Raw genomic sequence first — 26,245 nt, 5'->3', positions numbered from 1 at the left:
CTGCTCCTTTCCCCCCCCCCCCCCCCCCCCTCCAGCAGAACTCGCTACCACAGGGAGTGGCTGAAGCGAATAGTATAGAGGAATTTAAGGGGCAGTTAGATAAGCATGAGGGAGAAAGGAATAGAGGGTTATGCTGATAGTTAGATGAGGAAAGACGGGAGGAGATTCGAGTGGAGCATAAACACTGGCATCGACTGGTTGGGCCGAATGGCCTGTTCCTGTGCTGGATATCCTATGTAATCGTGAGAGGGAGCAGGTCGGAGGAACTTTGACCTCTATTTTGGCATATCTCACTCTTTTTAAGAAATTGATTTACAATCTGTCTCACCCATATTAATCTTCAAAGTTTTCCATAGGATTTACAGCACTGAAAGAAGCCATTTAGCCCAATAGGTCTGGGCTCCACACAAGCCTGCAACCACCTTACTTCATCTCCCCCTATCTGCATAACCTTCCATTCCTTTCTCCCTCATGTACTTAACCAGCTTCTCCTTAAATGCATCTATGCTATTCACCTCGACTACTCCCATGTGGCAGCGCGTTCCACTCTCTGGGTAAAGAAGTTTCTCCTGAATTCTTTATTGGATTTATTAGTGACTATCTTATAGTGATGGCCCAGAGTTTTGGACTTCCCCACAAGTGGAAACATCTGCTCTACATCAAACCCTTTCATCATTTCAAAGACCTCTATTTGGTCACCCCTCAGTCTTTTTTTTCCTGGGAAAGGGATGGGATTTTTAATTTCAATTCACCTAATTGGAGCTTCACCTGCAGGGCAAAGCATTTGGCAGTTGTTGCTGAGCACGTTCAGACACGCAGTTGGGTTTGGCTGTGATTTGTTTTATCATCGCAGATCTTGACCGGCACGTGAAGAGGGTGTGACAGCAAACCTCCGCATGTTACGACACCCTCAGGAGAAAGGGGAAGGATTTGGCAAGAGAATTGGATAAATACTTGAAAGGAAAACATTTACAAGGCTATGAGGAAAGAGCAGGTGGGATTAATGCGATAGGTCTACCACGGACACGATGGGACAAATGGCCTCCTACTGTGCTGTATCATTCTATGATTGTAAGGCTCTTTTTGTCTTGCCGCCTTTCATCTGACTCATAACATGTCCTTCAAATCAATTTATAATCTAAGCAAGTACAACGACCTTCTTCGGCAGCCCCTCGGAACCGAGGATGACTTGCTTCCACATTAAAAATGAGTTCTCAGGTGACTGATGAGTCCAATGCGGGACCTACAGTCTCTGTCACAGGTGGGGCAGACGGTGGTTGAAGGGGCGGGTGGATGGGGTGCTTGGGTTGACGTGCGTTCCTTCCGCTGCCTGCGCTTGGCTTCCACTTGCTCCCGGCGAAGAGACTCGAGGTGTTCGGCGCCTTCCCGGATGCTTCTCTGTACAACAACCATTAGCTTTGTAGAGTGCTTCTTCATGTAATGGAAATATCTCAGTGACAGGAAAAAGGATTTAGTGGGGGCGGGGCGGGGGAGGGGGAATCAAAGTTGCTGACAATGAGAAGAAATGAAACCTTTTTAGGAGGCTTTTGATGACCGGAAGGGCTGCATGCATGCACAGAGAATTATGGAATGGCTTGACATTAAGAGGTGCCCCACGAGTGTAGTCAAAGGCCATTCAAATAGTTGGCTGCTCGCTCAAAGCGAGTGGTTGACAATGTGTAAATGAGTGGAATAAAAACAGACAATGCTGGAAATACTCAGCAGGTCAGGCCGCATCTGTGGAGAGAGAAACAGAGTTAACGTTTCAGGTCGATGACCTTTCGTCAGAACTGGAAAAACGGGTCATCGCCCTGAATCGTTAACTCTGTTTCTCTCTCCACCGATGCGGTCTGACCGGCAGAGTATTTTCTGTTTTATTTCAGACTTCCAGCATCTGCAGTATTTTGCTAATGTGTATATCAGGAGCACAGTGACTGAATGATCAGCCTGTGATGGTGGAATGAAAGGAGTGCGATGTAAAGTCGGATTAGGAAAGGGTGTAGGCAGGGTCCTACTGATAGAAGATTGCTCAGAGGGATTTAAAATGAGGAAAAAGATCTCAAAGATGATTTGCTGGGAGTTAGCAAGAGGATGGGTAATGGGTGTGTGGGACTTTGTGCGGGAGAAGCCTTCGGAGTTATAGATTTGCTGCTAAGGTTTAGAGGCAGGAAGGCTGGGGAGATTAAACCAATTCCTGAGGTGCTGAGGTTTCACAAGCAGTGCTTTTCGAAGAAGAACAGGGGCGTTCTCCCCGGTGTCCTGGTCAATATTTATCCTTCAACCCACATCACTAAAATAAAATGATCTGGTCAGCGAGCACAGGGGTGATGGGTGAGCTGGACTTGGTGCGAGTTAGGACACAGGCAGCTGAGTTTTGGATGACCTCAAGTTTACGGAGGGTTGAACGTGGGAGGCCGGCCAGGAGTTGCACATTCCACCCCTCAACCCCCGGGCTCCCTGTGGTGCCAGGAAGGATCCTCGCTTAACTCCTATTGATTTGAGTACGTGATTTAGAAAAGTTGTTTAAACCTCAGTTATTCCTTTCTCGTTCCAACTTGGATTGCCAATGAAACCTAAGAAAAAAACATTCAAATACAAACTTTGTGTGCTGGGTCTGGCTTGTTAATTGTTTGGATTCCATGTTTTGCAATAATGTTCTGAAGGAAAATGATCAATTAAAAATAAATTATCGTTACTGTGAAATTATATAAGGTGGGAGTTAATTATAAGTGAGTGCTGTCAGTGACAGTACAGGAAGGAATGCTATAGATAAGTTCTTCTCAGTGAAGGTTTCTCCACGCTTTTAAAATGTACTTTATGGTGTATTAACTGAGCACTACCAGACACTAGAGAAGGGAACATTGGCCATGGATTCTGCTCCTGACCAGTGTTCCCTTTAAGTTTTCTTTGGGGGTGCACGGGCCGTTCAAATTTCTGCACATACACGATTTTTCCATTCAAAAGCCGGTGACCGTCTAGCGCGGGACCTCCAGAGTTAACAGAAATATTGCTCCTGACTATCATCCAGTGACCACTGTTCAATTGGGGTCAACAGAGTTTGAGTATGGCAGGGTAGTGGTCATGAGAACGAGAGTTCAAATCCCACCACGGCAGTTTGAGAATTTTTAGTGGCTCCGTGGGGAGCACAGTCTCGCCTCTGAGTCAGAAGGTTGTGGGTTCAAGTCCCACTCCAGGGACTTGAGCACATCAAAGCTAGGCTGACACTCCACTCCAGTGCAGTGCTGAGGGAATGCTGCGCTGTCGGAGGTGCCGTCTTTCGGATGAAACGTTGAACCGAGGCCCCGTCTGCTCTCTCAGGTGGACGTAAAAGATCCCATGGCATTATTTCGAAGAAGAGCAGGGGAGTTATCCCTGGTGTCCTGGCCAATATTTATCCCTCAATCAACATAACAAAAACAGATAAGAACATAAGAACATAAGAAATAGGAGCAGGAGTAGGCCAATCGGCCCCTCGAGCCTGCTCCGCCATTCAATAAGATCATGGCTGATCTGATCCTAACTGCCAATCTACTATCACAGAACTATCTCCTGAATCTAACAGAATTAGACACACGAAATAGGAGCAGGATCAGGCTACACGGCCCCTGGGCCCGCTCCGCTACCCACAGGGCCATGACCGATCCGAACCTAGACTCATGTCCAAATTCCTGCCCGCTCCCCGTAACCCTTAATTCCCTTTACTTCTAGGAAACTGTCTATTTCTGTTTTAAATTTATGTAATGTAGCTTCTACAGCTTTTTGGGGCAGCATATTCCATGGACCTACCACCCTCTGAGTGAAGTAGTTCCTCCTCATCTCAGTTTTGAAAGAGCAGCCCCTTATTCTAAGACTATGCCCCCTAGTTCTAGTTTCACCAATCATCGGGAACATCCTCCCCGCATCCGCCCGATCCAACCCCTTCACAATCTTATATGTTTCAATAAGATCGCCTCTCATTCTTCTGCACTCCAATGAGTAGAGTCCCAATCTACTCAACCTCTCCTCATATGTCCATCCCCTCATCCCCGGGATTAACCGAGTGAACCTTCTTTGTACTGACTCGAGAGCAAGTTTGTCTTTTCTTAAGTATGGACACCCAAACTGTATGCAGTATTCCAGGTGCGGTCTCGCCAATACCTTGTACAACTGAAGCAATACCTCCCTATTTTTATATTCTATCCCCCTAGCAATGAAAGCCAATATTCCATTGGCCTTCTTAATCACTTGCTGCACCTGCATACTAACCTTTTGAGTTTCGTGCACCAGGACCCCCAGATCCCTTTGTACTTCAGTACTTTCCAGTTTCTTGCCATTAAGATAATAACTTGCTCTACGATTTTTCCTGCCAAAGTGCATAACCTCACACTTTCCAGTATTGTATTCCATCTGCCAAATCTCTGCCCATTTACTTAGCCTGTCTATGTCCCCTTGCAGGTTTTTTATGTCCTCCTCACTCACTACTTTCCCTCCCATCTTAGTAACATCTGCAAACTTTGATATGTTACACTCGGTCCCCTCCTCCAAATCGTTAATATAGATTGTAAAGAGTTGGGGACCCAGCACTGACCGCTGCGGAACACCACTAGTTACTGATTGCCAGTCTGAGAATGAACCATTTATCCCAACTCTCTGCCTTCTGTTAGATAGCCAATCCTCTACCCATGCCAGAATATTACCCCCAATCCCGTGATTTTTTATCTTAAGCAATAATCTTTTGTGTGGCACCTTGTCAAATGCCTTTTGGAAGTCTAAATACACTACGTCCATTGGTTCCCCTTTATCCACCCTATATGTTACTCCTCAAAGAACTCCAGCAAATTTGTCAAACATGACTTCCCCTTCATAAAACCATGCTGACTTTGTCCTATTAAATTATGATTATCCAAATGTCCTGTTACTGTCTCCTTAATAATGGACTCCAACATTTTACCTACCACAGATGTTAGGCTAACCGGTCTATAGTTTCCAGCCTTCTGTCTACTGCCATTTTTAAATAAGGGTGTTACATTAGCAGTTTTCCAGTCTGCCGGGACCTTTGCTGAGTCCAGGGAGTTTTGGAAAATTATTACCAATGCATCCACAATCCCTACCGCCACTTCCCTCAAGACCCTAGGATGTAAGCCATCAGGTCCAGGTGATTTATCCGCCTTGAGTCCCATTATTTTACCGAGTACCACTTCCTTAGTGATTTTGATCGTGTTTAGCTCCTCCACCCCCCCCCCCCCCCCCCCCTGTTTGTCCAGTGTTGGGATATTCTTCGTGTCCTCTACTGTAAAGACTGATACAAAATACTCATTCAGTGTTTTTGCCATCTCCATATTTCCCACCATTAATTTCCCGATCTCATCCTCTAAGGGACCAACATTTATTTTAGCCACCCTTTTTCTTTTTATATAACTATAAAAACTCTTACTATCTGTTTTTATATTTTTTGCTAATTTACTTTCATAATCTATCTTCCCTTTCTTAATCAATCTTTTTGTTATTTTTTGCTGTCTTTTAAAGTTTTCCCAATCCTCTATCCTCCCACTAGATTTGGCTACCTTATATGCCCTTGTTTTTAGTCGAATACTATCCTTAATTTCTGTACTTAGCCACGGATGGCTGTCTTTTCTTTTACACCCTTTTCTTCTCAGCGGAATATATATTTTTTGGAAGTTGTAAAATAACTCCTTAAATGTACACCACTGATCATGTATCGTCTTACCCTTTCATCTATTTTCCCAATCCACTCTACTCAATTCCGCTCTCATACCTTCATAGTCTCCTTTATTCAAGCTTAGTACGCTTGTTTGAAATCCAACCTTCTCACCCTCTAATTGAATATGGAATTCAACCATGTTATGGTCACTCATTCCAAGGGGATCCTTTACTAGGACATTTTAAATTAATCCTGTCTCATTACACAGGACCAGATCTACGGTTGCTTGCCCCCGGGTCGGTTCAGTTACATACTGCTCAAGAAACCCATCCCTAACACACTGAATGAACTCATCCTCAAGGCAGCCCTGCCCAATTTGATTTATCCAATTAATATGATAGTTAAAATCCCCCATAATTATAGATGTTCCCTTATTACAAGCCTCAACTATTTCCTGATTGATACTCCGTCCAACCGAGTTGCAACTGTTTGGAGGCCTATAGACTACACCCACTAGTGTTTTTTTACCGTTATTATTCCTTATCTCCACCCAAACTGTTTCATTATCCTGATCTTTTGACCCAATATCACTTCTCTGTATTACAGTGATTCCTTCCTTTATTAACATAGCCACCCCACCTCCCCTTCCTTCCTGCCTGTCCTTCCTGATCGTTAAATAACCTGGTATGTTTAATTCCCAGGCATTGTCACCTTGCAGCCATGTTTCTGTAATGGCCACAAGATCATACTCATATGTAGTTATTTGTGCCATTAACTCGTCTATTTTGTTACGAATGCTACGTGCATTCAGATAGAGAACTTTCAAATATGTTTTGTGACACTTAGTTCCTGCTTTTGCCCTTTTTATTACTTTACCTTTTACTCCATACCTTCTGCCCCTTCCTGACACACTCTGGTTTTTAATTTCCCCACTGCTACCTAAGTCAATGACCTTCTCTGTTGTCATTTTTATTATTTGCTCTCTAGGAACCTCCCCCCCCACTAGTTAGTTTAAAGCCCTCTCTACAGCCCTAGTTATATGATCCGCCAGGACTCTAGTCCCAGCACTGGTCATTATCACATTGCTGTTTGTGGGAGCTTGCTGTGCGCAAATTGGCTGACGCATTTCCCACATTACAACAGTGACTACACTTCAAAAAAGTACTTGATTGGCTTTAAAGTGCTTTGAGACGTCCGGTGGTCGTGAAAGGCGCTATATAAATGCAAGTCTTTTCAAAATAAAATAAAAATGCTGGAATATATGTGACCAGAAAGCAATGTTCTAAAAACCCAACTGGTTCACTAATGTCCTTTTATATGTCTGCAGCCTTTGACATGGTTGACCACTCCATCCTTCTCCACTGTCGTCCAGCTGGTTCCATTCTTATCTATCTAATCGTGGCCAGAGAATCACCTGCAATGTCTTCTCTTCCCGCTCCCACATTGTTACCTCTGGTATCTCCCAAGGATCTATCCTTGGCCCCCTCCTATTTCTCACCTATATGTTGCCCCTTGGCGACATCATCCGAAAATAGAGTGTCAGTTTCCACATGTACGCTGATGACACCCAGCTGTTAACATTTTAATGATCTCTTGAGTTCTTGGACAAGACACCAATAGGCAGCAGCCAGTCTGTTTGAGCAATAGATCAGGATTTATTAAGCATACAGCGTAATATACTTAATATTAGGCGATAGTTTTAACGAGCAGCTCGCAGTCCTTGGTCTCTGGAACCTCTCGGACACAGATGACGTCGTCTTAAGTCTGTTCCTTTGTTCTCGCAGTACGTCTGTGAAGTTCTTTGAGTATTGCGGTTTTAACCCTTTTCTTATCAGTAGTTCGTTTGGCCAGTGTCCATTTATGGTCTTTAACAAAATCACCTTTTTTAATTGGTTCTAATGGTCAAAATACCATTGTCACTCTGATTAAGGTAGCATCCCGCCTTTCCAGTATTTTTTCACCAACTTTGCCATGTTCAGTGTTATCTTGTTTATAGTTTTTAACCCCATTGGAATTTACTTTATCTCTTTCATTTCCAGCTTCCCTGGTACAGGAAACTTTGCGATATCCGGCACCGATGGGACCGAGCTGCTGCCGATCTATCAAAACTTCCGGATAGACCAGCGCTAATGTTGAAGGATACGGAGGTTTTCATCTCCGTATCTGACAACAAACACTGTTGCTTAGCAACAGCTTGTAAACACTCGCCCCGTACCTTGGAAGCGTCTCTGAAGCTGTTGCTAAGCTACAGAGACACTTTCCAGAGCCTGACTGTTTTTATATAAAAAAAAATGCTAGGAGAAGAAAAAAAACCTAACCAAAACGGCTGCTGATTTCTGCCGTTAGATCGAGGTTTCCGGGCATACAGCCTCCGGATAAACCAAAGTTTCCTGTACAAGGCCTTTATACCAAGGGGCCATATCATCCTGCTGTCTCACTTGTCTTGAGGTATCCAGACTATCTCACTTTTTAATCTATCAGATAAATACCCTATCTCCATGATCGCTCTTATTTTATGTCTTTATACTAATTATTTTTAAAATATCGTTGCAATTCGTTTTGTTAAGCGAATTCTAATTTCTACTTGGCATCATAATATGTTTAATGATTTAACCTTCACTCGCTGTCTGTTACCAAAACTTAGTCAAAACTGCTTTTGACTGTGCAGCTACATTTTGAACAAGTCTTAGCTTTTTAGTTACCCAGGAGTAATTATGGGTAATATTATTTGGTCAATGGCTACACTTGAAGTTATACATACATGATTCTCGTCTACTAAATATCTTTAAATATCAGCCTTTCGTACACAGCTCTACCTCACTACCTCTTCTCTCGACCCCTCCACGGTCTCTAAATTCTCAGACTGCTTGTCCGACGTACAGTTCTGGATGAGCAAATTTTCTCCAATTAAATATGGGGAAGACCAAAGCCATTGTTTTCAGTCCCTGCCACTATCTCCGTTCCCTAGCCATCGACTCCATCCCTCTCCCTAACATCTGTCTGAGGCTGAACCACACTGTTTGCAACCTCGGTGTCATATTTGCCACTGAAGTGAGCTTCCGACCACATATCCGCAGCATAACAAAGACTGCCTACTTCCACCTCCATATCATCGCCTGTCTCCGCCCTTGCCTCAGCTCATCTGCTGCTGAAACCCTCGTCCATGCCTTTGTTACCTCTAGACTTGACTAGTCCAACGCACTCCTGGCTGGTCTCCCACATTCCATCCTACGTAAACTTGAGGCTGCCCGTGTGCTGAGGCTGCCCGTGTGCTAACTCGCACCAAGACCCGTTCACCCATCACCCTTGTGCTCGCTGACCTACATCAAAAAAGAGTTGGATATATTTCTTAAGGCTAAAGGGATCAAGGGATATGGGGAGAAGGCAGGGACAGGGTACTGAATTTGGATGATCAGCCATGATCTCATTGAATGGCGGAGCAGGCTTGAAGGGCCGAATGGCCTACTCCTGCTCCTATCTTCTATGTTTCTATCTATGTTTCTATGGCTCCCGATTAAGAAACGCCTCAATTTCAAAATTCTCATCCTTGTTTTCAAATCCCTCCATGGCCTCGCCCCTCCCTATCTCTGTAATCTCCTTTAGCCCCACAACCCCCCCCCCCCCGCCCCCCCCCCCCGCAAGATATCTGCGCTTCTCTAATTCTGCCCTCTTGAGCATCCCTGATTATAATCGTTCAACCTTTGGTGGCCGGGCCTTCTGTTGCCTAGGCCCTAAGCTCTGGAATTCCCTCCCTAAACCTCTCTGCCTCGCTACCTCCCTTTTCTCCTTTAAGACACTCCTTAAAACCTACCTCTTTTTGAGCAAGCTTTTGGTCACCTGCCCTAATTTATCCTTATGTGGCTCGGTGTCAAATTTTTTGTCTTAAAATACTCCTGTGAAGCACCTTGGAACATTTTACTATGTTAAAGGTGCTATATAAATACAAGTTGTTGTTATTGTTATGGAAGGAAATCTGCCTTCTTTACTCGGTCTGGCCAATATGTGATTCCAGTGCCACACCAGTGTGGTTGACTCTTAGGGCTAGATTTTCCTGGAGCCGTCAGGTGGGGTTTCAGGCGTGTGGGGGGGGGGAAATCCAGAATTTGGGGGTCCCGCTCCACGCAGCTTTCAGGGGCGGCGGGTACCCGTCCCGCACTGGGACCCGCTGAAACCAGGCGGGAAGGGATTAGTGCCAATTAACTGCCAGTTAACAGGCAGTTTTTAGCCTAATCCCTATTTTGAGGGGTGTCGTGTGGGATTCCTGACGGCTCCAAACCACGCCAGGTTAGAGCAGGCGGGCCGTCGGGTTGGAGGGGTCGCGATGTCGATGCTCAAGTGAGTGATGGGTGCATGAGTGCAAAGGGAAGTGTGTTTGGTGTGTCTAAAGTGTGCAAAGAACTTTTACTTGCCTGTACTTACCTTAACAGCCTTTCTTCCTGTAGGCGTCGGGAGCCCATCACTCAGCCGGCACTTAAAGCTGAACGGCTGCGATCTGTGAAAAGTGACAGCCTTCAGCTTTGAGTGCTGCTGAGAGTTCTAACTGAGTCTGTGCAGAAGGACTCATGTTAGAACTCAGACTGTCAGTGTTTGACAGCTTCAAACAGCTGTGAAACACTGATATTTCATCTGTCAAGAACTCTTGACAGATGAAATTGCAGTCTGTGACGTCATCTGTTGTCGGGTGGCCCTTAATTGGCCTGCTGAGCCCGCTGGGCGGACTCAACAAGGTCAATCAAGGGAAAAACGCGCGGATTGGCCGGACATCGATGTAGGCGGGTCAAAAACCCGAAAGTTGTAGTCCTGCCTTCTTCCTGACAGGTTTGGGAAAATCTACCCCTTAACTTCCCTTTGAAGTGGCCTAGCAAGCCAATTGTATGAAACCACTACAAAAAAATATAACTGTTCGGAGGAAGGCCCACCATCCCCTTCTCAGGGCAACAAGGGATGAACAATAAGGACATTGCCAGTGACGCCCACGTCCCGAGAATTCATTTTTTTAAAAAGCTGTGATGCTCAAATAGCCTGCTGGCCCTCACCTGTGAAGGCTCGCACACAAATAGTGACAATTCTGACGTGGCATCAGATCACACTAGATGCCCATGGACACGCACCCAGCAAGGAATCAACTCCTTCAGGAGGGAAGATGAGAAGGAAAAAAAAACAATCAAAAGAAATAGGGAAGCTTGAAATCTTCCCGTAAATAAATTCCATCCTTATAACCTCACAGTACACCATATCTGCTCTGAAGGAAGGTTTAATAGAAGTTTGTTCCTTGACCGTGTTTCCCACCGAGTGTCCTCATAATGTGCTACAGCTCTATCTAGTGGTTACACTAAGGAAAGACACAGCATTTCAGCCTAGATTTCTGCTGGGTTTAGACCAGCTCCTTGGCGTAACCCTAGAGGGCTGGAGTGGGGAATTCTTCGGGTGCTGGCTCTCCGCTTCCTCTCGCCACTGCTGGGATTTTCAGACGAAAGCGGCAGGAGACATGTACGTCTGTCCAAATGTGAGCGGACATATTGCAAGAGCATGCAAATGACAGGATACGTTATCTGACATATTCCCGTCGTTTGCACCCTAGCAATACCGGGGGCGAGGACTACTAACGTGTCCCCGTGCATTCCTGGCATCCAGCATTGCTATAGCTTTAAATTTGAAATGTCTTTTGGATGAGACGTTAAACCGAGGCCCCGTCTGCCCTCTCGGGTGGACATAAAAGATCCCATGGCACTATTCCGACGAAGAACAGGGGCGGTTCCTTCAGTTGGCACTATTTTATCTGGTGATATAAACAGATCAGGTTTATTGATACATTTTTAACTAAGAGAAAGGACTTGCATTTCTATAGCGCCTTTCACAACTTCAAGATGTCCCAAATTGCTTTACAGCCAATGAAGTACTTTTTTTGAAGTGTACTCACTGTTGTAATGTAGGAAATGCGGCAGCCAATTTGCACACAGCAAGCTCCCACAAACAGCAATGTGATAATGACCAGATAATCTGCTTTAGTGATGTTGGTTGAGGGATAAATATTAGCCAGGACACCGGGGAGAACTTCCTTGCTCTTCTTTGAATAGTGCCACAGGATCTTTTACGTCCATCTGAGAGGGCAGTGGGGTCTTGGTTTAATGTCGCCATCCAAAAACGGCACCTCTGACAGTGCTGCACTCCCTCAGTACTGCACTAGGAGTGTTAGCTTGGATTTTGTGCTCAAGTCGCTGGAGTGGGGACTTGAACCCACAACCTTCTGACTCAGGTGAGAGCGCTACCCACTGAGCCACAGCTGACACCTAAAGAAATGTAACTGTGTATATGATACATTTCCCCCTTCTGCAGACAGTAATTGAGAAGAATCTATGGTTTAATTGTGTGGTTTTGTTTTCAGACAATGGCCTGCTCTTTGTACACTGAGTATGAAAAGAAAATTCGTCCTTGCATTGATCTCATTGACTCCCTGAGAGAACTGGGCTTGGATAAGGACTTGCCACTACCCACCATCGCTGTGATTGGAGACCAGAGCTCGGGGAAAAGCTCCGTGCTGGAGATGCTCTCTGAGGTGGCTCTTCCCAGGGGCACTGGTAAGAAGAAGATTGTGCTTATTCTCTGTGCCTTTCACGTTACACCGTGGGATAGTAGCATTCAAACATGTAGTGTACTGATATTAAATTCCTCTCTTCCCTGATGTGTAAATGAACTCATCTAATTCACAACAGCAACAATAACTCGCTCTTGTAACAAGAGTTTCTCAAAGTGTTTGACATTGAGGAGGAGGAGGGAAAAAGAGGAGAGTCAGAGAAGATTAGGGCGGCGGGCGGGGGAGAAGAGCATGGTTTTGAGGAGGCTTTTGAAAGCCGGGATCTACGGAGGGAGTAAACACAGGATGGGAGTGAAATGACCAACAGTGGTGGAACAAATGGAGTGGGGGGGGGGGGGGTGGGGTGTGGTCTAGGAGTAACGCAATGCCAGAGGAGCAGGCGGTCACGGGGGTAGGGCGGGGTGAGGCATTTCAAAGAGTGGATGAGGATTTTAAAGCTGATTCGCTGGGACGTGGGGAGCCAGTGGAACTTGGAGTAGACGGGAATGATGGGATTTTGTGCAGGTAAAGATTCGGACTGTGGCACTTTGAGTGAGTTGTAATTTGGAAAACATTGAGGTAGTAAAGGCAATGCCTCTATCCATTTCAGTGGCCGTGCAATCATGTCACTTTATTTCCCACTGGGGGTAAAATTCAATTTCGAAAGGGGCGCGCAAAACCGACGGTAGCAGATTGGCCGTCCGTTGTTCACCCTGCTCGAATTTCCTTTCCATCGGCTTCAACGGTAGGGAAAAGTGGACAGGGTGTATAATGGGCAGCCAATCCGCCCGCTTGTCTTGCACCCCTGTCGAAGTTGAATTTTACCCCCGTTGTGCTTGTGGCCAGTTTTTTGCCCACCGCTGTTGTTTCAGGCTGGGGTACCATTTCCATAGGCATCAGCAATCCCCTGGCACCTCCCCCAAATGACTTCTTCATACGTGGGCCTAGGCGGTGAGTGTCGGTGGGCTGTTTGATTCAGTTGGGGGTGGAGTGGGGCCATCGCACCTGAGCTTTACACGGGAGCGCTTTCCAGTGGGAGGCACGGGGTAGAAATTGGGTATGGGAATCCTGGGTGCTGAGGCCAACTGTAGCATCCCATTGGGTGTCCAGGCTGAGATCAGCTGATGCAACGCTGACTGAGATCCTAACCTGGGACCTTTATGGTTTGCGCCCGCTGGTTTGTCCCACGGTGCCCTAACTCGGCAAAATAACACCGTGTTCCCAATGGTCCAAACTTGGGTATATTGGAGCGATTCACTTAGCAGGCTAATATCATTCTAACATTTTATATCAGGTATCGTGACCAGGTGCCCTCTTGAGTTGAAACTGAAGAATGGAGAGACGGGAACGCCATGGAAAGGACAATTACGTTACCGAGACACTTTGGTAACACTAGATAGTCCAGATATGGTGGAAGAGGAAATTAAAACAGGTACACAGTCTATAAAAATTATTCAGTTCTGATGAAAGGTCATCGACCTGAAATGTTAACTGTCTCTCGCTCTCCACAGATGCTGCCTGACCTGCTGAGCGCTTCCAGCATTTTCTGTTTTTATTTCAGATTTCCTACATCCGCAGTATCTTGCTTTTATAACAATTAGTCACATGTTGTAATATAATTAAATGGGATGTAAATGGAGAAAAAAGCATAGTACAGTACAATTTGTTGAATGGAGTGGTGCAGTGAGTTACACACCTCTGGGACATGGGTTCATGTACAGCCCAGGGTGACAATGAAAACCTCCTCACTCTGTTGGCTGCAACAATCCTAGGTGAAATACTTTTGGAGGGTCTCAATGCAGTTCATTGAGCATGGGATCACAGCACAAACCCATTCCTAATTCAGCATTTGTTGTATGCTCTCGGTGCCCCCTAGGTGTAGTTCTTGGTGGGACATATCAGACGTGCGCTCCTCCGCGACCTTCACCCTAAACTTCCTCGAGGACCTTATTAAATCTGGTGCGCTGGGTGCTCATGACATCGCACTATGGGGCGCAGGACAATAGGAAACCCACCTGCGATCTGTTTCTTTCGACAAACAACAATGAATAGCGCCTGTAGCGTAGTAAATCATCCCAAGGTGCTTTACAGAAGTCATATAAAGAGATATTAGGACAGGTGACCAAAAGCTTGGTCAGTGAGGTAGGTTTTAAGGAGGGTAGAGAGGCTTGGGGCCTAGGCAGCTGAAGGCACGGCCGCCAGTGGTGGAGCGATTAAATTCGGGGATGTGCAAGAGGCCAAAATTGGAGGAGCGCAGAGATCTCTGAGGGTTTGGGGGCTGGAGTAGGTTACAGAGATAGGGAGGAGCGAGGCCATGGAGGGATTTGAACACAAGAATGAGGATTTTAAAATTGAGGCATTGCCAGACCGAGAGCCAATGTAGGTCAGTGAAAACAGGGGGGTGATGGGTGAACGGGACTTGGTGCGATCACGGCACAGGATTCCGAGGCCTAACGCCAATTTTACCCCCAGAAACGGGGTGGCCGTGAGTTGAATATTTCCCCCCCAAGAGTGTCATGTGACCTGCTCGCGTACCTAAAATGGAGATGATATCATCACATACTGCTGAGTTATGAAATGAATGCAGGCATGTTTATTTTTCGTACACAGTCCAGGAAACCATAGCTGGAAAAACCAGGATCAGCTCAGAACTGATCAGCCTACAAGTGGAATCGAGCTGCGCCCCGGACTTGACCTTAATCGACCTGCCTGGAATCATCAGGGTTCCCGTTGGTGACCAGCCTCCGGACATTGGAACCATGGTAAGACAGACCTGGTGGTCATAGAGCTCGGTTACACGAGGACAAGTTCTGAGGAACATGCCTTAAACTTGTTATGTTACAATTTGATCTTAATCTTGATTCCAATCAGTCACCTATTTGCTGAAGTTCCTTCAGGCTCTATGCCTGAACATAGAGCAAAGAGCAAGTGTCCACACGTACTTCTGCTTTCCAATATAGAATGAAGGAGATGATGCCTAGGCTGTCTTCTTTGGAAGTTATGCCACCATAAGTGTGGCGGGATGTGAATTTCACCTGCCCGAAAGCTGAACCACTGGCCAGTCAAAGATCCCGGTTTAAGTCCTTCTTTCAATATTTTTTTGGGCAGGCTCCCGGTGGTCTTTCTCTCCACTCTTGGGACGCCTGCTGCTGGGGTAGTGGAAGGATGCTGGCTTTAGCCACCTACAGCAGCTGAATAGAGCGGCTCTCTGCCCCACCTAGAGGGGAAGGTGTTGAAAAATCCGGCAAATTCTACTCGTGTGTGCGAACGTATGTATGAAACCGTGACCGATTGTACTCACTGAGGAGAGTTCCAGTGTAAAAACTGCCCTTATCAACGCCGGATGCTGGTTACTGTGGTGGTTGGGGTGACCAAAGGTGTGACACAATGTCACTTCCTGTTTACTGCCTTATTTGGTCACGGCAGGCAACAGAAATGGGCGGACACTCAACGGGAGGGGTGCCCGTCCAATTTTCCTCTCCCGCCCACTCGATTTACGCTGGAAAGCTAACCTAACCTTCCACAAACCTCCTCCCTGCTACTCCCTGCCATGGTAATGTCCAGTGTTACCAGAAAACCCACGCTGTCTAATTGAATGCAGCTTCTTGTTACTGTGTCCAGATATAACAGTGCCCCTCCTCCTCACCCCCTTCCCCACTGCATCAATAGTAAGAGTTGCCTGTGTCTTTTAAGAAGATTGAAGTCTGCTCAATTTGGCCTTGAGATCCAATTGTCTTCAGGGAGGAGGTTGGTAACTGGTCTCATTTTCCTCTTGAAGTCTTGATTCAGATAGATATAGAATTTTTATCATTAATCTCTTTTTGGCAAATTATTGTCAACGCTCATCATGTGTTACATAAGAACATAAAAATTTGGAGCAGGAGTAGGCCACATGGCCCCGCGAGCCATTCAATAAGATCATGGCTTTCCCACCCGATTCCCCATATCCCTTGATTCCCCATAGAGTCCAAAAATCTATCGATCTCGGCCTTGAATATACTCAACGACTGAGCATCCGCCCTGGTTCTGCCTAGAGTGTTGGTGCTGGAGAATTGGCCACTTGGCTATTTTTTGTCCCCCGGTGTTGGAATGGACCAATCCTTGGTCTGGCGTAGCACAGGTTAGATCCAGTCAGTTACAGTGATGTAGTGTTTCTGATACTGAAGCTCAAATCTCCCCCTGTGGCAATTTGTGAAATTAAATTCAGTAAATCTGGCAGTGTGTGGGCCAGCATTGGTACAAATGACCATGAAAGCGACTGGAACTGTTGAACAAAAGCAAATTAGTTCAGTAATATCCTTCAAGGAATGGAACCTGTCATCCCTAACTGATCTGACCTACATAAGAACATAAGAAATAGGAGCAGGAGTAGGATATACATCCCCTCGAGCCTGTTCCGCCATTCAATAAGATCATGGCTGATCTTAGACCTCAACTCCACTTTCCCTACCCCCATATCCCTTGATTCCCTTAGTGTTCAAAAATCTGTCGATCTCTGTCTTGAATATACTCAACGACGGAGCATCCGCAGCCCTCTGAGGTAGAGAATTCACAACCCTCTCTGAAGAAATTTCACTTCATCCCAGTCTCAGGATAAGGGGCTGACCATTTAGGACTATGACCCCCTGGTTCTAGACTCTTTTTAGCCAGGGGATACAGCCTCTCGGCATCTACTCACTGCCTGAAAGGGTGGTAGAGGCAGGAACCCTCGCAACATTCAAGAAGCATTTAGATGAGCACTTGAAACGCCATAGCATACAAGGCTACAGACCAAGTGCTGGAAAATGGGATTAGAATAGACCGGGCTTGATGGCCGGTGCGGACACGATGGGCCGAAGGGCCTCTGTCTGTGCTGTATAAATCTATCTATGACTCTGCCCTCTAAGAATGTCAGACATTACAAACAACTGTAAGCTATATGATTGACTCCTAATGCCCTCTGAGAATACACAGCAACAGCCACAACTGCATGATCAGCACCTTTAACGTAACAAAACGTCCCAAGCAAGCCTGTTGGCTGTAAAAACAATTAGTTCAAGAAGGCGGCTAACCACCTTCTTAGCGGAACCATGGGATGGACAATAAATCCAGCCTTTCCATCAAACAAATTTAAAAAAATAAAGTAGTGGTTCCGCCACTACAACCCAGCAACACACCTTTGCCCCTATCTCAAGAGCGTGCGTCAGTAAATAACGGTGCATTTCATTTATTTTTCTAGATCAAAGATCTGATCAAATCCTACATTATAAAAGAAGAAACTATCATTTTGGTCGTCATCTCCTGTAATGTGGACATCGCGACCACCGAGGCGTTGAAGATGGCGCAGGAAGTAGATCCTAAAGGAGAGAGAACACTGGGTAAATCAAAATAGGATTCAGTCCGCTGCCAAGACATTTCTGGCTTCCACTTAAATAAATAGTTTGGTGGATGCTTTTGTGCACTCAGTTAAACCAGGTCATCACTTGGAAACTTTTTAGCACGTTTCCCACCCCCCCCCCCCCAGTGTCATTGTCAAGAATTGCCAGAGTGGGTGTAGCACTGATCAGAAATGCCCCCTCTGCTCTTTCCCAACAATATGCCACAACACCAACTGTAGAAAATCATCCCCCACTGCACGAGGGTAATACGATTTCCCACACCAGTCATCGTAGCCTGTCCGAGTGAGACTTCAATTCGGTGTCGAGAAATTGCCGATTTGTACTGTGGACTAGAGCCATTATGAACTGGGTTGAGTCTGTTCAAATTCACGTCAATGCATTCCTGTAGTGAAAGGGTAATGTATTAACCCTTAAGTTTTTCAATGTTATGGGGAATCCTCCTAAATATTGAAATATATTCCAAGAAGCCCTGACAATGTTGACATGTTCTGGGGACTTCTACAAATATTTCTACATGTTATGCTTTTTGGGTCTTTTCTAACAATACCCAGGATATCCTTTGGCTTTTATACCTTAGCTCATTCTCATGGTTGAGTCCTAACCGCTCATACCTTTTGAGAGTGTCTATCTTTGCTTTGACATCTGGGTAAGCTTTCACAGTTTCCCTCAGAGAGCCTTTGATGGTGGGTGTGGAAGCTTCCCATTTACTGGATAATTTTAATGAATTGCCAAAAATCACTAAGCCCACACATACCTATTGGGATCAAAACTGAAAATGCTAGAAAACACATAGCAGGTCAGGCATCATCTCGTCGGAGAGAAACAGAGTTAATGTTTCAGGTCGAGGACCTTTCATCAGAACTGGAAGATGTTGGAGATCTAACAGTTTTTAATCAAGGACAGAGTCCGGGAAAAGGAGGCGGGGGAGGAAAGAACAAAAGGGAAGGTCTGTGATAGGGTGAAAGGCAGGAGAGATTAAATGACAAATGGGATGATGGTGCAAGGCAAAAGGGAGTGCTAATGGGACAAGTACAGAAACAAAAGATGGTTACAGCAGATTAGCAGAGAGGGAGGGAAGCAAGGAATATCTGGCAAAAGGGTGAAGACGCCCGTGACCTGGGAATGTGGCGGGACCTGAAGGGGAATTTTTTTTTTGCAGGGCTACGGGGAAAGGGCGGGGGAATGGGACTAGCTGAAGTGCTGTTGCAGAGAGCCTCACCGGCTCGACGGGCCGAATGGCCTTCTGTGCTGTAACCATTCTATGATAAAGTTGGGTAGACCCCAGGTGTGCGGACCTACTGGGAACTAGATTGAGACTGGCCAAACCCATGTAATGTAGGACCTATGCAATCACCAGATAGGAGGGACCTGCGTCCTATTAGAGTAGTTGGATTTGAACCAATGTCTAACTGATTCCACCAACTGGGACCTTTTATCTTAAATGCGATTCTGCTTGAAAGGTAGTTGGTTAAAACTGGGTTCTGTAACTGGTGTCATTTTAATATGCCATTGGATGTAACTCTCAAATACAATGACCGTAATGAATTGAGGAATGATTGTCGCTCACACTGCTTTAGAAGTCACTGAACATTGTATTACACTCTACAGGTGTTCTAACAAAACCAGACTTGATTGATTGTGGCACAGAAAGCGATCTCCTCAAAATTGTCAACAATGAGATTGTTCCTCTACAAAAAGGCTACATGCTCATCAAGTGTCGTGGACAGCAGGATCTAATCGCAAACACGTCCCTGGTTAATGCACTGGAGAAGGAAACTGCATTTTTCAAGAAGAATGCTCATTTTAGGTACTCGTCTTCTGATGCACAACCTTTATTTCATAAGTTGAATAATTACCATAAAATTGGTCAATTAGTGACCATCCTTCTTAGGAGGAGATCAACAGGGCCGAGTTGGTTTCAAGGTTACATCCCATCAGGTAGACTGGGCCCAAGTCAACCCTCCATGGCACCAGTTGGGTCTGCAGTACTCCGTGGCACTATTGATGATTGAGCACCCAGCTCATTAATGCAATCTGCAGGGGTAGACGTGCCTCTGGGGCAGGCATTCATCCCATTCAACTCCAGCTAACCTTGCAAGCCAAAGTCCTAGTGGCTAGGGTGGTCCTGGCTGGATAAGCCACAGGAAGTACACCAGTGCTCTGTGCTGGTAACTTTACACATACTTGGGGGTTCCTGAGCCTTCGGTCATGTCAGTCATCACCTAAATTCTTTGGGTATTGGGTATGTGTGGTGTGTCCCAATAGGGAAAGAGTGCAGGAACCAAAATGGGCAAACAGACGTTCTATCTGTGTGGGTTTCTCAGTAGTTTGTTTCTTTAAGAATCTTCAAGCTAATGTGCTTTTATATAGTGCCTTTCATGACCTCAGGACATTTTGTTAATGAATCCTAATGTTGTGACCAGTGTAAAGCTAGAGTGTATCTCATGCAAGGAATAATGCTTTCCCTCTCCGCTGTGGCTCAGTGGGTAGCACTCTCATCCCTGCGTCAGAAGGTTGTGGGTTCAAGTCCCACTCCAGCGACTTGAGCACAAAAATCTAGGCTGACACTCCAGTGTAGTACTGAGGGAGATGCCGTCTTTCGAATGAGACGTTAAACCGAGGCCCCGTCTGCTCTCTCAGGTGGATGCAAAAGATCCCATGGCACTATTTCAAAGAAGAGCAGGGGAGTTATCCCCGGTGTCCTGGCCAATATCTATCCCTCAATCAACATCACTAAAACAGGTATCTGGTCATCATCACATTGCTGTTTGTGGGAGCTTGCTGTGCGCAAATTGGCTGCCGTGTTTCCTACATTACAACAGTGACTACACTGCGAAAAGTACTTCGTTGGCTGTAAGGCACCTTGAGATGTCAAGCGGTCGTGAACGACGCTATTTAAATGCAAGTCTTCCTTTTTGATGTTGGTTGAGGGATGAATGTTGGCCAGGACACTGGGAGAACCCCTCTGTGCTCATTTTCTAATAGTGCGGTGGGATCTTTTACCCCCACTCGGGAGGTGCTATCCCATTGTCCAATCTCCTCTGAGCTATGATTTGCAAAAAGGGTCAAGATTGATTCGTAAGTAAGAAAATAAGAAATACATTTGTGCCAAATTTTTTAACATTTTAAAATATACCTCTCTCTCTCCATAGGCCACTTCTGGAAAAAAAAATGGCATCTTGCCAACATCTGTCTGCCAGACTCACCAATGAGCTTGTTGTACAAATCCGGGTTAGTTACACTCACTTTTATCCAAGCTTTGTTTATGGGACTGAATGTAAAATAGGAACAAAACTGTACTGCATTTTACTGGTGTAGAAAGTTCCGTCACCCTATAAGAAGATAAGAATTAAGAGCAGGAGTAGGCCATACGGCCCCTCGAGCCTGCTTCGCCATTCAATAAGATCATGGCTGATCATCGACCTCAACACTTTCCCGCCCGATCTCCATATCCCTTGATTCCCCTAGAGTCCAAAAATCTATCGATCTCAGCCTTGAATATACTCAAAGACTCAGCATTCACAGCCCTCTGGGGCAGAGAGTTCCAAAGATTCACAGAACCTCTGAGTGAAGAAATTCCTCCTCATCTCGGTCTTAAATGGCCGACCCCTTACCCTGAGACTGTGCCCCCTAGTTCTAGTCTCTGCAGCCAGGGGAAACAACCTCCCAGCATCTACCCTGTCAATCCCCTTCAGAATCTTGTATGTTTCAATGAGATCACCTCTCATTCTTCTAAACTCCAGAGAGTTTAGGCCCATTCTACACAATCTCTTATCATAGGACAGCCCTCTAATCCCAGGAATCAATCTAATGAACCTTCGTTGCACCGCCTCCATATCCTTCCTTGGATAAGGAGACCAAAACTATGCACAGTACTCCAGGTGTGGTCTCACCAAGGCCCTGTACAATTGTAGCAAGACTTCCTTACTCTTATACTCCAACCCCCTTGCAATAAAGGCCAACATGCCATTTACCTTGGTGAGACCACCCCTTGAGAATTGTGTGCAGTTTTGGTCACCTTATCTGAGGAAGGATGTTCTTGCCATGGAGGGAGTGCAGCGAAGATTCACCAGACTGATACCTGGGATGGCAGGAATGACGTATGAGGAGAGATTGGGTCGATTGGGCTTATATTCGCTGGAGTTTAGAAGAATGAGAGGGGATCTCACTGAAACTTATAAAATTCTAACAGGACTAGACAGACCAGATGCAGGAAGGATGTTCCCGATGGCGGGGGAGTCCAGAACCAGGGGTCACAGTCTAAAAATAAGGGGTAAGCCATTTAGGACAAAAAATGAGGAGGAATTTCTTCACCCAGAGAGTGGTGAACCTGTGAAATTGAGGCCAATTCATTAAATATATTCAAGAAGGTGTTAGATATATTTCTTAAGTCTTCAGGAATCAAGAGATATGGGGAGAAAGCAGGGACAGGGTACTGAATTTGGATGATCAGCCATGATCTGATTAAATGGCGGAGCAGGCTCGAGGGGCCAAATGGCCTACTCCTGCTCCTATCTTCTATGTTTCTATGCCTTCCTTATTGCTTGCTGTACCAGCATGCTAGCTTTCTGTGTTTCTTGCACGAAGACACTCACATCTCTCTGAACACCAACATTTAAAAGTTTCTCACCATTTAAAAAATATTCTGTTTCTCTATTCTTCCTACCAAAGTGAATAACCTCCCATTTCCCTACATTATACTCCATCTGTCACCTTACTGCCCACTCACTCAGTCTATCTATATCCCTTTGCAGACTCTGTGTTCTCCTCACAGCTTACCATCCCACCTAGCTTTGTATCATCGTAAATCGTGCTTGACTAATCTACTGGAGTTTTTTGAGGATGTAACTGGGAAAATAGATAAGGGAGAACCAGTGGATGTGGTGTATTTGGACTTTCAAAGGGCTTTCGATGGGGACCCGCATAAGCGATTAGCGTGTAAAGTTGAGGCACATGGGATGGGGGCAAGGTATTGACTTGGATAGAGAACTGGTTGGCGGACAGAAAGCAGAGAGTAGGAATTAACGGGTCTTTTTCCGAGTGGCAGGCAGTGACTAGTGGGGTACCACAGGGTTCGGTCCTTGGACCCCAACTATTCACAATATACATTAATGATCTAGATAAGGGAACTAGATGTAATATCTCCAAGTTTGCAGACGACACAATGTTGGGTGGGCGTGTGTGCTGCGAGGAGGATACCGACAAACTCCAGGATGATTTGGACAGGTTGGGTGATTGGGCAGAAGCGTGGCAGATGCAATATAACGTGGATAAATGCAAGGTTATCCACTTTGGTGTCAAAAACAGAAAGGCAGACTATTATCTGAATGGCAATAGATTGGGAGAAGGGGAAGTGCAACGAGACCTGGGTGTCCTTGTGCACCAGTCGCTGAAGGTAAGCATGCAGGTGCAGCAGGCGGTGAAGAAGGCAAATGGTATGTTGGCCTTCATAGCGAAAGGGTTTGAGTACAGGAGCAAGGATGTCCTGCTGCAGTTGTACAGGGCCTTGGTGAGACCACACCTTGAGTACTGTGCAGTTTTGGTCGCCTTATCTGAGGAAGGATGTTCTTGCCATGGAAGGAGTTCAGCAAAGATTCACAAGGCTGATCCCTGGGATGGCAGGAATGACGTATGAGGAGAGATTGGGTCGATTGGGCTTACACTCGCTGGAGTTTAGAAGAATGAGAGGGGATCTCATCGAAACTTATAAAATTCTGACAGGTCTGGACAAACTAGATGCAGGTAGAATGTTCCCGATGGTCGGAGAGTCCAGAACCAGGGGTCATAGTCTAAGGATAAGGGGTAAGCCATTTAGAATTTCTTCACCCAGAGAGTGGTGAACCTGTGGAATTCTCTACCACAGAAGGCGGTTGAGGCCAAGTCTTTAAATATATTCAAGAAGGAGTTAGATATATTTCTTGGAGCTAAAGGTATCAAGGGATATGGGGAGAAGGCAGGTACGGGGTACTGAGTTTGGATGATCAGCCATGATCTCATCGAATGGCGGAGCAGGCTCGAGGGGCCGAATGGCCTACTCCTGCTCCTATTTTCTATGTTTCTAAACTCGGTCCCTTCATCTAGGTCATTTAATATTGTTAGGATCATCAGTGCAGGACTGAGGAGAGGTGTCGAGGGGCGGGATATCCGCAAGTATGAAGAAACCTCCAGGCTCCGTAGGCCTTCTCGCTACTGCTCAGGCCTACCTCCACCTTCCAGCAGGCGGTCTCGAGGATCAGTGTAAGAGAGGTAGACGGGAGCACAGTGGAGCTGCAGGCTGGACACCGATACTGCTAGCAACCCCACGGCAGCAGTGAGATGGAACGGGTGGGCAAGGGGCAGCTAGCGGTGGTCCTGTCTGGGCCGGGTGGGGGAGGGTGATGGAGCTTAGTGTGGGGAGGCAGCAGGAGGCCTTGCTGCCTGATTGTGGCCCACTTTCTACGGAGGATATTCCAGCCCGTACTGTTGGACGTGGACGGGCCAAATCGCAGCTCTTTGAGGTTAATTAACATGATTATGGGGGTGATTTGTAACCCGACCCGCCGGGCGGATGTGTAGTTGAAATCGCCGAGGTCACTTCCCCATCCGGAATTTTCAATTGACTGCAATTTTGACAGGGTGGCCTGAGCGGGAATGCTCCTCCAGGCCCCACATGGAAATCTTAGTCTCTTTGACAGGATCTTGCCCCCCAACCCCCCACGATTGGGGGGAACCTCTGTGGGATGGCCCGACGAGTCGATCCTTGTCCAACCTGGTCTCAGATGGCGGCCTGCCGTTTTCCTCCGCTTCTCGCCAGCTTTCCGGCCAGATCGGCAGCATTAAGATGAGGCCCTGGGGTTAAAATACCCTGGGGAGCTTTTCCGCTGCAGTGGGTGAGTTTTGAACAAACACCAAGGCGGGTATTTTACCTCCCCTCACCCGGTGGAAACTGGGCGGAGGGGCATTTAAAAAAAACAAAAACAAAAAAACGAGCGGGTGAATTACCCACAAGGGAAACGTTGGCCTCTCCTTTCTCAACCACTGACTGGCCCAGGCCTCTTGTTTTCCCCATTCCCTGCACTTAACCTCAGGCCCAAACGTTCCTCCGCTTCCTGCCGACTTGTTGCGAAGTCGGCCAGCGGCATGTTAATAAGGCGCTCCGCCATTAAAATGACCCGGGCCTCCTACTGCTGCCCCCGGACAGACTGGCAGCTCGCCAGGCTGCCTTCCCACCCGGCCGTTAAAATTCCCACCCAAAGCTCACCGGCCAAAAACTGGCCCGCAGTTAAAATCGCATCCTTTGTTGGGCTTGAAATGTGTGACTTTTATCTACAATACACTAATGCATATGATATGTACCCAACACCACAGAGTTTATTTTAAGCTGAATTGGACCAAAATTTACTGAAACCTAACTCATTTATCCTTGATATAATTGCAAAATACTGCGGATGCTGGAAATACTCAGCAGGCCAGGCAAATGGAAGGTGGCATCGTCAGAACAGACGCGGCGGAGACGGAGAAACTGGGAGAAAGGAATAGAGTCCTTACAGGGATGGAGAAACCGGGAGAAAACTGCCTGGCCTGCTGAGTATTTCCAGCATTTTCTGTTATTTCATTTATCCTTGAGTTCATCTTAAAATGGCACATATAAATATGGTTCTGAACATACAGAGTAATGGCCATCCCAGCAAGATTTATGCAAGGTTATGGGATTTTTAGTGTAATTTCCGCCCCCCCCCCCCCCCCCCCCCCGCCGCCACCTTAGTGATCATTTGGATCACCATCACAACACTTTGTTAACTCGCACGTTACAAGAGTCTGTTCTGGTTTTTATCGATACGCTTTAGCCAAATGGAGATAGACATCTTTTTCTCCAACAGTAACCATCTATTGTAGTGAAAATACAGGCAATCGGCAGGACTTCTAACATGTGAACTTTAGAGGTGGCCTCATTGAAACATACAAAATTCTTACAGGGCTTGACTGGATAGATGCAGAGAGGATGTTTCCCCCTGGCTGGGGAGTCTAGAACCAGGGGTCACAGTCTCAGAATAAGGGGTCGGCCATTCAGGACTGAGATGAGGAGAAATTTCTTCACTCAGAGGGTGGTGAATCTTTGGAATTCTCTACCCCAGAGGGCTGTGGATGCTCAGTCGTTGAGTATATTCAAGACAGATTTTTGGATACTAAGGGAATCAAGGGATATGGGGATAGTGCAGGAAGGTGGAGTTAAGGTAGAAGATCAGCCATGATCTTATTGAATGGCGGAGCAAGCTCGAAGGGCCTACTCCTGCTCCTAATTCTTATTAGCTTAATTAGCTGAATGAATGATTTTGACCGCTTGTGTGAAAAGTTATCTGCACTTTATTTAATATGCTTTTGGAATTTTTTTTTTCAAAGAGATGTCTACCTGCCATCCAAGAGAAAATCCGGATCAAAATAAGCGAGATCAATAAACAGGTAGATAAAGTGGGAATGCCACAGGACACGAAGACAAGAGTGCACAACCTGACCAGCGTAAGTTGTGGGAACTGTTTCATTGAAACTTTCTTTAAACGAGTAAGGTAATCTTTGTACAAAAATCGCACATCCGATGCATCATTAAAATTGCAAAACATACCAGTAAAAGTGGACTGGGAGTGCCCATCTATATAGAATCTTACAGTACAGAAG

The 26,245-nt window shown here is 46.1% G+C and overlaps 1 protein-coding gene across 1 annotated transcript in view; it reads left to right on the top strand.

Annotated features, from left to right (window-relative positions):
- LOC147107848 (interferon-induced GTP-binding protein Mx3-like) overlaps nucleotides 1-26,245 on the top strand; it is a 41,323-nt gene that overhangs the window by 1,821 nt on the left and 13,257 nt on the right. Inside the window, exons 2-8 of the mRNA XM_086007201.1 lie at nucleotides 12,027-12,219; nucleotides 13,510-13,647; nucleotides 14,826-14,977; nucleotides 17,434-17,572; nucleotides 19,202-19,400; nucleotides 20,746-20,824; nucleotides 25,973-26,089. Coding sequence (XP_085863327.1) covers nucleotides 12,030-12,219; nucleotides 13,510-13,647; nucleotides 14,826-14,977; nucleotides 17,434-17,572; nucleotides 19,202-19,400; nucleotides 20,746-20,824; nucleotides 25,973-26,089 — 1,014 coding nt within the window. The 5' untranslated portion in view covers nucleotides 12,027-12,029. The remainder of the gene's footprint in view (nucleotides 1-12,026; nucleotides 12,220-13,509; nucleotides 13,648-14,825; nucleotides 14,978-17,433; nucleotides 17,573-19,201; nucleotides 19,401-20,745; nucleotides 20,825-25,972; nucleotides 26,090-26,245) is intronic.

This window comes from Somniosus microcephalus, chromosome 14 (assembly GCF_052327205.1).
Source record: "Somniosus microcephalus isolate GS21.2 chromosome 14, FLI_Smic_1.0, whole genome shotgun sequence".
Taxonomy (NCBI): Eukaryota; Metazoa; Chordata; class Chondrichthyes; order Squaliformes; family Somniosidae; genus Somniosus; species Somniosus microcephalus.
The sequence above is the reverse complement of the archived record's forward strand: the minus strand, read 5'-3'. Positions and strand labels throughout refer to the sequence as shown.